At 38.8% G+C, this 11,788-nt stretch overlaps 1 protein-coding gene across 1 annotated transcript; it reads left to right on the plus strand.

Moving 5' to 3' along the window:
- Window positions 1-837: 837 nt before the first annotated feature.
- Window positions 838-6,322, plus strand: LOC139741609 (QRFP-like peptide receptor). Its single transcript, XM_071652189.1, has 5 exons — window positions 838-1,189; window positions 2,597-2,724; window positions 3,615-3,957; window positions 4,737-4,963; window positions 6,155-6,322. The coding sequence occupies exons 1-5, from the start codon at window positions 838-840 to the stop codon at window positions 6,320-6,322; spliced, it is 1,218 nt and encodes a 405-aa protein (XP_071508290.1).
- The last annotated feature ends 5,466 nt before the right edge of the window (window positions 6,323-11,788 follow it).

The raw sequence follows: 11,788 nt of genomic DNA on the forward strand, positions 1-11,788 counted from the left end.
CTGAAATGCCCCCTTTAATGTAACTCCATATATGCCACGTTCAAGTTGACTCTGGCAAACAGCATGAAATTAGATAAACAGAAAGATAGACACCGATAGAATTGTCATCAAAATTGTATGTGAAAGAAGAAAACTCTGGAAGAAAAAAGTTTCTTATGTTTTCACTGTATACACCGAATTTCATGATTTAGCATCTTTGCTGGGTTATTGGAAGATTAAACAGAATTATGGAGACTTGATACCTTAACCTCGTATTTATCGCAGTAATATAATATCAGGTAAAGAACATGACTGGTCTTGAATTTCTTGTAGAGGCGACTAGCTTACACAGCACAAAACTACCTTCATTTATCAGAGCCGGAATACTTTTAAAGCACTGCAGACAACCCAACTAAATCTTTTTAAAACACTCTGATTAGCAACGTTTTATCGTTTTATTTCTTTTCCTGGTGGTAAAACAGCGTTCTGTTAGAAATGTCATCTGCATGCGAACCTCCTCATCCATGAACCAGGGATCGAAGTGAGCTCACCTCCCTGCATATACGAAGATACACTTTAATAATTTGGAGTGGGTAGGATAGCAGATAAAATTGACATTAACATTAACACAACGTGTCGTGGAGATATGTGACCGCACCATTTGTGCAGGTTAATTCTCAGTATCAAATATATAATATCTACAGTGTATATCACTGCTGTGCGTCTCCTATCTGTAAACATTTTGGTTAAGTCTCAAACTCGGTATATTTTGTTTGATTCTTTTGCATTCATAGCATAAGACGTCGGACTATATACTCCCTAAGGACACAAAAATTGAAAGCCTGTGCGAGGGACACTATGGCGACGACTCTGTTTTATTCCGTCGTTATGACAACTTTCGCCCCCACCGCTGAACCAGAAGTTCAAGTGGAACCGGAACCGGAACCAGAATACGAACCAGAACCGGAACCAGAAACGACAGCAGGATTATTGGGGATATCCGGAGAGCCAGAGCCTGGTGGAGAATGGATCACGGGTTGGGCAGAGCCCGAGACTTGGGCCGAAGCATCGGCTGGACCCGAACCCCTGGCCGAGCCTACTATGGGCATGTGTGCCCAAGTCATTCTCTCTCTCCTTGCTGCTGTCATTCTCTTAGTCGGATGTGTTGGCAACGTCCTGGTCATCGTTGTTATCATGAGGATGAAAGTCGGTCAGTACACCATGATGAGGTCAATGGAAATAATGCCATTTTGTTTTTATAATTTGACAATTTCCTACGCTAGTACAGCGTACTGCTTTATTTGCGCCGAGTACAATATTATTCACCTAATACTGTATGCAGACGGCACTCAAACTATGAAATCGTCATTTTTTCGTTATATATTGATATTCGAAAGTAGAATGACTATACTGATGATGATAATATTCGCATTTGTATGTTGCATAATAATCTAGAAGAATCCCTTTGTGAGTTTTACAGAAATTCCTAAACATCCGAAACAAGATAAATTTTTTAGGAATTTTACAAATTGCTCGGTGTCTGTCTCAGCCCTAAGATTATATCCCAACCTATATTCCACTAAATTGGTGCTGCAATGGCAAAAGAACATCAATATCCTTTTATAAGGCGTTGTTGTAATCATGTTGCACCTTTGGTTGTCATCAATTTCATCACCCACTGTATTTTAAGCCATCGTAATTCTTTTCGCTATTTAGTGGGCAACTATATTACAGACAGCCTTCCTAACCCTTTTTATCATCATCGTCTTCTTCTTCTTCCTTTCTTAAAAAAACTAAAACAAAACATTGTATTCTATTGCAACATAATAATTACAGACATGATATTTGTTATAGATATAACTAATGAAGTCGCAACCTAAAAAAAAAGAAAAGAAATCTGTATTACTGTTGCCAGTTGAATCTTATTTCATAGTTTTTCGAGTTATATAGTGCTTTTATTTTAGCTTATTTCTGCTAATTTTGTTCAGTTGTCATGTGTCAAATGACATAGAAAATTGATTGCTATAAATACCGCTCTACTAAAGAGCAAAAACAAAACGAAACAAAACAAAACTCGAGCACACTTTAAAATAAAAATGTATGTACTTGAAGGCTATGAGTGAACGGACATAACTGGATAAGCTGAAGCTCGCAGAAATGTAATTATGAATTCTATTCTACATCCTGCATAGTATGTATAGTTTAGAACTCATTGATGGATACGTTATGGAAAGTATGATCTAAGTTCAAAAATTTTAAGTCGTGAGTATCATTATCCGATCCCATTTTTTCATTCCTTTTTTTCAGATTCTTGTATATCAATTATTTGTTATCTCACCGTGAAATGTCAAACAACCAAATCAAATTTAGAGGAGCGAAGGTCAATGAGATAATTATGGGAAATATGTAGGCCTATACCGAAATCCCATTGGCATTTAGATAATAATCATTGTTATTTCATTTCAGGCGGCGAAAATCATTAGCATGATTCACGCAAAGTGTAATAGTTGTATCATTTCAGCTGGAGATGTTCCCCAGCAGAAAAGAAGGATTTCTCCATTATTTCTTTGCACGTTGTATCCTGCTTGTAATCACAGTTAAATTTTCACTCTAACAGATCGCACTGTCACGGAGCTCTTTCTTGTATCACTTGCCGTGGCGGATCTGTTTGTCTGTTTGATTTGCACTCCGCTTATCATCGTTGGCATCACTGTTCACCAGGGACACACAGGCGTCTCATACTCGGTACAAATCCTTCTTTCGTTGGAATACTTCGGTGCAGAAAGTAATGCATGCTGTTGTGAGAACAAGCACACCGTATAGGAGAATACCACACTACTGATAATCAGATATTGAATGGAATAACATTTCAGTGGTGTTTGTTTTCGTAATAGGCTCGCAATACATAAAAACGCAATCGATAGACCTTCAAAATAATCCCTAATTCCGAAACGAAATGTCATGTGTTACGTATCGCTCGTCTCCCTGTCTATTGTAGTATATTGGCATATTAAAAATTTCGCATTACGTATACAATCTCACACTCTGGCTTGCTTGCCTTTCAAACTCGGAATTCGCTTGATTTCAAGGGAAAGAGGAAAGATAGCTCTGCGAAATCAGTTGGCACTGGACCAATTCTTCACATAGGCCAACATCTATTTGATTGTAGATATGTAAAGCTTACCTCATATTCTCAGGGTTCCATGCACACGATTTTGTGATTATCAAAAGCACTGCAATTCTGATGTACACAAAATGGATGTCATGTTGAGTCTAAGTTTGTACACCCATCTTTTTCTTATCAGCAGAACTTGTGTGGGAATGATAAATGAATCATAGATATTTAATGACATAAATGCAAAGATAAAGAGAAATGCATACATTCTCATGAGGATATACCTTTTTCTTTCTTCTTTGGATTTTCCTTCCTCCTTTCTTCCCTTCTTTACTCTGTCATTTTGACTCTTCCCCTCATGTTGAAATATTTTCCTCTTTTCTCGTTACTACTTTTTAATTCACCATTTCATTCTTTCTGGCCATTCGTTCTCCTCTTACAATATCCCTTTCCTAACTATATTCCTGGGATGTCTCTCCTACACGTCTGGGCGGCACCTCATCCACTCTCACATCCACAGGTGGAGCAAGTCATGTTCTACTTCTCTTCAGTAGCCTCCATCCTCAGTCTTACCGCCATCGCCCTCGACCGCCACGACGCCGTCATCCATCCGATGTCGCGTCGCCTCAACGTCCACCGCTCCAAGCAGGTCATCGTTCTCCTCTGGGCGGTCTCGTCGGGGGTGGCGCTCACGATCTACTTCATACCTCCTCAGTACGAGTTCGGTGTTCTGGCCGTCTTTTTCGTGGTTCCCTTTGTCTTCATGGTGGCCTGCTACTATCGCATTCTCAAGGTGGCTAGGATGGCCGCAGAACGAGCTAAACAAGGAAACCCGGATGTAAAGAAGAATGCAAAGTCAACTGGTAAACCTAGCCAAAATTTGTCAACAAAGATAGATTTAGTCAATGATTTATTACTTTCATCGTCAACTACCTACAAAAAAAAAGTATATGCAACATAATCAACATTCTCAATGACATTCACTGATCAAGACATAAGATTTTCCTACTGTGATTATTTTCAAATCGCTGGCAGGAAACTGAGATACGATTAAAGTGTACTCCCGTTATAACGAACATGATTGTTTAACGAAATTCTCGTTACAACGAAGAAAGAATTCAGGTCTTAAAGTTATCATTCATATATCTTTATGTACTTTATTGTTCAGTTGCAACGGCATTTCGACAGCCGGTTCGGAGGACTTCGTTATAACGGGAACGCACTGCAGTAATCTGTTTTGAATATTATCAATATGAAAAACGAGAAGAGGTACAATGTCATTACTCTGATCGTACAATGGTGGTTCTACCCAGCTATGAATCGCATTGTAGTATCCATCAATAACCCAGTGGCGCATAACTCATCATTATGAAAGAATTCAGCTCAAATCAAATCAGAAACCAGATACACGCCTTCGAGAAGTAAAATGTATCATCTCGATAGAAAATTTCTTCAAAAAGTGGCTTAGATATCTATTCAAAGGATCAGTATAATAAACATTGAACTCATTGTTGTGATCGCTATCAGCTTTCGTTTTCCTGTAATCAGAAGCTGCTTCGCTGACTTTTCATCACCCTACTTGTTACAAGTGTTTGAAGCATAATCTCGTTTTCGGTCCTGTATCTCTGTCTTCCGGTGACAGTTCGGCAGGACAAAACTCTGCAGATGGTCATCGTGGTCTTGGTTGTGTTCGTAATATCGTGGGTACCATCTCTAATCAGCCGCCTACTCAAGTACACTGTAGATTTGACGCCGGGGGAGTTGGCCAACATGGAGGTCACGGCCTGTCTTATCGCCTACGCCGGTAGCGCCCTAAACTTCGTCGTCTATGCATTCATGAGCCGGAAGTTTCAACGTGGTCTTATGCAGGTAAAAACCAAGCCGTTGAAACTAAGATGTTCATTTTGCATGATTGATGGCATTTTTATTGATTTCTCTGACACATTAAAAGGCTCAAATGCATGGAATCATTCTTTCTGCGATTTGTGTTAACGTGGAGGATTGTAAAGCTAATGTCATTTGCTATATTCTCAAAATTCATAAAACCATTAATCTTTAAGAATAGACCTAAGCTTAAACTTTAATCAAACTTCAAATAATCATAATTATCATCATTAATCTCGGTGAAATACTTGCAGCAGTTAAACAGACCAAACTGCACCATTGCATAATCGTTAGTCTTCTACACCACCTGGATAGGCATGGCATGACCATCTCATTACTGTTTTATGTTTCACATAACTTTTACCCCCATCGTGGTTTTAGTCAGCTCGCCATGCAGAGCGTGACAATGCTTAATGAGCATGGCATAATCATGTGACAATGCTTAATGAGCATGGCATAATCATCCCAATGACAATCTTGCTATACTCCCATTTCTGCAAGCTTAACAAACGAACAAAAATATTGAAATTAGCACAGGTCAAACTAATTGCAAAATAACTGCACGATGGTATTAGAAGTCATTCTGTATTTTTTACCTCAATACGCAAAGCTCTGAATCTTCCATTTTTATTAGACATAGCGTTTTTGAGAATTACTAATATATGCAAGGTGCTTAGTAATTACTCTACGATTTGCAATTTGTTAACCCCTCTAGTAGAGTTTGCTTCTTTTTTTTTTTTGGGGGGGGGTTAATCTTTTTGATGCAGTAGATTGTAAGGGAACGATAAACTATAAAAAATACAATAATATACAGGGCTCGACACTCTCGTCGGGCCACTGAAATCTTTGAATCTTTGAATCTGAAATTTTGGCAGCCCAAGAAAGAAATGTAGTGGCCCGAAATGAAAGTAACATAAAATTCGTTTTGAATTTTATATGCCGTATCGGGCCACCAAAATAAAATTTTTGAAACTTTGGTGGACCGACATAAATTTTAGTGGCCCCGCGTCACCGGGCAACCGCTAATGCTTGTTGAATAATCTGTACCGGAAGTGCTCGAATTTTGCTCTTAGGTTTAACATATTATTTTCCTCATGTCTCCACCTGTCTCCACTTCTCTCTACCCCCTTTCGCTCCTCCCCCCCCCCCCCCCCCCCCCCTCTTTCTCCCTCTCAGCTGACGGGGTGCCAACGATTCAGTGGTAAGATCAACCCCGCCGAGTTAAACCGAAGTGATGTCGGAAAGACATGTATCAATCTGGCAGTCACCGACGCTCCGTCAACCCGAATTACAGGTGACTCTCACAAGCTCTCTCCCGAATCGACAGGCAAACATCTCTTGTAGTGTCCCTATTTCTGATTCAAAGAGATCTATCATGGACGAGGTCCTTCCAGCTATTAAAGGGAGTAGCATATAACTGAACACTCATCAAATAATAAAAAATGCCATTCGGCATGTGAAGTGTTTTTTTTTTTGAAGCGCGCAGAAGGATGACCATCATTATTTAATTATTTCTCCGACAGCAGCAGAAAAACACGAGTGCGTATAGCCATCATAATATTGCGTTATTACCAGATGGATTTAGGAAGAGACGGATCTTTTTTACCTTGATCGTTTGAGCGTTAGGGATTATTAATTCATGAATGACATTTGGTCAGCACTTGCCACCGCTCACCTGCGCCATGGTGTATTTAACAGAACATTTAAAGTGTGCTGCGGAAGTAGATAATTGACAACACTCAAAGAGAATGATCTTGATTCCTTTTTGTCTTTATACTATATCTTTTCTTACAATATGTCAGCACTAAATTATAGATTAGATTATTGCAAATAGCTCTTCACCATTATGTATTGCAGATAGTGAAAAGGATTCTATTTATTCATCAAGAGTACAAAAATGGATGAGAAGGCAATATCTCGTACAAACTGTATTATTTTTCATTCTATAACATGAATGAAAATAATGGACACTAAGGCTGAATAATCATATTGTTTACATAACTTAAAGTATCAGCGAGCTCAGGTAAGGATAAATACCACACAATGTACACGTAACTTGTATCGATAAGCAACTAAATACACCTGTCAACAATATAACACCACATCGCACACATTAATAGCTTTTTTCTTGCTTTCGAACATTCACACACTGTCTTATGTACATTATTCTAGTACGCGCTTATACACACACCTATTAGTTTCGGCTGAATGGATTTAATAATGCTCATGTAGAGTTATTACACAGGACAACCAGCTTTGTAGGGAGTTCTGTTTAGTATAACGTCTTAAAGTCTGAATGTTGAAATTCGCAAGTTTGTTGACCAAGAAAAACAAGTTGACTTTCAAACGAGTCCGGCAGACTTCTTTTCAAGAGGACCGGAGTATACTATTCCGTAATCATGAATCACGGTATCGTAATTGAGTATAGACAAGTACTATGAGTTCACATCTATTGCTGATAACTGTATGTGGCGTCTCAAACTTAAGCGTGTAAAACGGAGCGTTACAATGCAACTGAATGTGGTTTAAGGACTCACGTATACTGAAGAGAGTGTGAAGAATGGTCATCTGGGCCCCGTTGTATCAAATGGCCCTGTTTTATAAAGAGTTAAAATTGACTATGTAGTTGATTTCAACTGTAAGTCTATGGCAGCCTGTGTAGTAAGGAAATTTAAAATCGATTTTATCTTTTGATAAAAAGGGGCCCTGGTTGATTAACTCTACAACAGTGTACTTGAACAATCATTGTAATACAAATGCAATCTATGTTGGATACATTTGGGTACCATGAAATGTATGTACATAACCTGTCACATGACAGCTTTGTATCGGGATTGTTTGACTAAGTTTCGTTCATAAATGGCTTAGTTCATGCACTAGTCCACATGAAAGCAACAAATCGTTGTTGTTATTCTTCTTGATTCCGGTTGTTCTGCCTACAATTTGCAATGCAATGAAATGCCAACTTCACAATATTTACATCTGCAAACGAAAAAGCGTATCCAACTCATAGGACGCAACCATGTCACAGTGTGAACATAAGCCAACACGATATACAAACACACACGCACACGTACCTGTATATACTTGTACCTGTATATACTTCTACATATGTGTATGTTTCTGTGTAGTGTGTGATAGAAATATAGAAATATATATATATATATATATATATATATATATATATATATATATATATATATACAATACATATATATGTATACATTTGTATAGTGAAAACTATGTGCAAAGGAAATGGGTTTTCATCGGGATTCGAACCCGAGACCTCCGTATTACTAGACCGGTTGCTCTACCAACTGAGCTATTGAAAGCCCTAGTTCGGTGTTCGTACCAAACCCTTAATTCTCTTTGCTCGAGTGGTCAAAAGTTATGGTGTGTATATCTGTGCCACGCACACACAAATTAACCTGGCATAAACCCAAAGGATGTAAATCATCTTTGGAATAATGCGAGGAATCACCGAAGCGATGCAGCTTTTTATTATTTTGTAATTTATATTGCTCAAAGTTTTCACTATTTATCATTTTTTTCTGGACAGTTTTATATATATATATACATATATAAGTGTGTGTGTGTGTGTGTGTGTTTGTGTGTGTGTGTTGTGTGTTGTGTGTATGTGTCTGAAATGAGAAGCAAACAGAGATTGCGCTGACGTATATCAGATTAGAAACACTCGAGGACAACGAGGATTGCCGAGGAGGAGAGTCATGGAGAAGGCCGAGAACTTGGTGGCAGCTATCAGTGTGACGAGTATGAAGAAGAAGTAAATGAAGAGAAGGAAATGGGTGATACGGATTGGGACCATGTCGTATCTGGAATAAATATGAATAGAATAATTATAATGTTATCAAAACAGCAATATGTACAGACTCATGCAGTACTATATGTATAATGTGTGTATACACACAAAGTAGGCCCCTATACATAACTATTATATCAATGTGTACATGCATATCTTGGTGTGATACTAGCTTGAATGAATGTGTGTGTGCGTGTTTGGGCGGATGTGTGTGTATCTATGTTGTGTCCGTGCTAGTGTTCCTGCGTTTGTGTCTGTGCAATTTTCATTAGTGGATAAAAAGCCAGACTTTGGAGTCAAATAAGAGAAGAAAATATCGGAGGAACGATTTAGACTTTAGAGAATGATCAGCGAAGATGGATGGGCGGATTGCTTGGAAGAGATGGAGAGTATGGATGGAGGAGAATGAGATGAAACAGTTAACATAATGGTTCATAGATGTCAGTGAGAAGCGTGGTAAACTTCAACAACATCTGTTTAATGTTCGGTATAACATTGAACGTCGGGTAAAATATGTCTGTATCTAATTAAAAACACCATGTCACAATCAATTCTAATAGCTCAATACACTCAAAGAGGAAAGTCAGTCCATTAAAGAGATTACACAAGTACGCGCAGAAGAGCTTGTCGAATTAATGCGAGGGCATGCGGTAATAGCAGTTGGCTTGAGCACAAAGCACATAATATATTTATGCTGATAAAATTGAATTCTATAGTGTCCCGACCGGTCGATACATATGAACTATTCGTCGGATGATAGCTTTGACTCGGCATCGGGGCCATTCAGATAACGCCTGACTTTTCAGGCGATCACGTATCCAAACAAAGACCCTTGATGAGAAAAAGCTCGCTGCTCTAAGTGTAACGTATAGCTCAGCTTTGATATTATACAGCATCAGTTGTCACTCCCGGCGAGCCGATAATCAACACCGACCGCGAACTGGTCCCGGGCAAATCAATTAAAGCCGTTTGTTCTGCGAAATCAAACCAAAATACAATTGTTATTGGATTTTCCTATAAGGGTCTTGATTAAAGTCTGCCTTGCTCGTGAGTATGAGGATGAGGTGACAGAGCGTTGTAGCTGTGAAAGCATACAATCGGCAGGAAAAAAAAAACCCACACCGATAGAATCAAGATTCAATGAGAATATGAAGAATATGAAGGTAATGATATACTTGTTCAGTCAGAAAATATACTGTCTTTATGAAACTAAAGTCCTTGATGGGATGTTGGAAAAAGAATTCCAAATTAAGGGCTACGACACCGTGTATTTTTCTTTCTCCCTCGCACCCTCTTCCTCCCCCCCCCCCCCACTCTCTCTCTCTCTCTCTCTCTCTCTCTCTCTCTCTCTCTCTCTCTCTCTCTCAAGCACCCCTTCCTCTCTCTTTTCTTTATTCCTCCTCCTTTATAATAAGAACTGTCGCTAGCTGGTGATGGGAAATCAAAGGGCCCAGCAAGAAAAGGCACGACCTATCATTTGAAATATCAAAGAGGCGTTAAAAATTAAACGGTAAAGCAATTACTTTGCGGCGACTCTTGCATTCTTTTGTTTCCCTCATGACTGTATGTAAGATGTGTTGAGTGCGGCTCTATCATGGTCTCATTATTTATTTTGGCATTTTCACTGGCTACTGGATAGGACAGTAAACTCTTTTTTTTTGTCCATAGTTCATTAACTCTTTCTGTAGCAATGAGAGATATGCACAGGAGATTAATGTGGTGCATGCACAGGATTTAAGTAGCAGTTTTTGTTTTGATACCTGTTTTTCATTGAAGCTGCAGAGGAATCTGTGTTATCAGGAAATGGTATAAAGTTGCCGAACACGCCACGAGTGTCTTCTTCAATGAGTATACTCTCATCGGCATATGGTATACCCTCGTTTTGATGTTTGTATTACCCATGTATATTGTTTGGAAATTAGAATAAAACATGAATGAATGAATGAACGAATGAATCGTGAAGTAAAGATGATTCATAATTTATGCAAGAACTGCAAACTGACAAAGTTAGACAAGGCTATAGAGATTTGTGGTAAATCTGAGCTTTATTCTACTCTGCTAAACTTCTCTTTTTAATACCCTGTTTGGGCCTACATGAATAAGAAGAGACATTGGTGTACTGTGTTTACACTCTTAAGACAACACCTGACAGCGTCAAAGAAGATGTTATACGTGCACAATTTAAGTTATTTCGGTTTCCGCTCTATTTGCAATTATTACACTGCAATTATTATCGATCGTTGTACAGTTTTCTTCATTCCTGAGTGTACATAGCTACGTTATCTTCAGTGTACTGTTTGCTGTATACACTGCCATCACGATGAATGCGTATGAGTGTGTGTATGTGTGTGTATGTGCGTGTGTGTGTGTGCACGTATATGTGAGTATTCCATGCATCAGTACTTATAATTTTTATGCCTCCGCCAACGAAGTGGCCGGAGGCATTATGTTTTCGGGTCGTCCGTCCGTCCGTCCGTACGTCCGTCCCGTTTTGTTTTTGTCGATATCTCAAGAACCGTGTGGTGGTTTTACATCAAACTTGGTATGAGGGTATATCCTGGGAGGGGGGGGGGGGATAATACTTTGTTTGGACTTTAGGGTCACGGGTCAAAGGTCAAAGGTCACAGGTTATTTTGTGAAAAAAAAGGTTGAAAATTCATGTTTTCTCCATATCTCGCAAATGGTTCAAGGTATCTTCATGGAACTTAGTATATTTGCTTGTTCCAATGGGCAGTGATTATCTAGGGAAGTTGGGGGTCATGGTTCAAAGGTCAGGGGGTCAAATGTCAAGGTCAACTCCTCAAAATATCACTGCTTTCCTTATATTTATGCAATGCCTGAAGGTTTTTTTTTTTAACTTGATGTATGCATGTATTACCCGATATATATTCTGTGGGAAGTTTCTTGCCAAAAGGTCAAAGGTCAAAAGGTCAAAGGTCAAGTGAAAGTGTTGAATTGCACTCTTTCCTCCATATCTCAAAAGTAACTCA

This window comes from Diadema antillarum, unplaced genomic scaffold (assembly GCF_040938485.1).
Source record: "Diadema antillarum isolate AM-2024a unplaced genomic scaffold, OU_Dant_1.0 seq00000938_RagTag, whole genome shotgun sequence".
In the NCBI taxonomy this organism is placed as follows: domain Eukaryota; kingdom Metazoa; phylum Echinodermata; class Echinoidea; order Diadematoida; family Diadematidae; genus Diadema; species Diadema antillarum.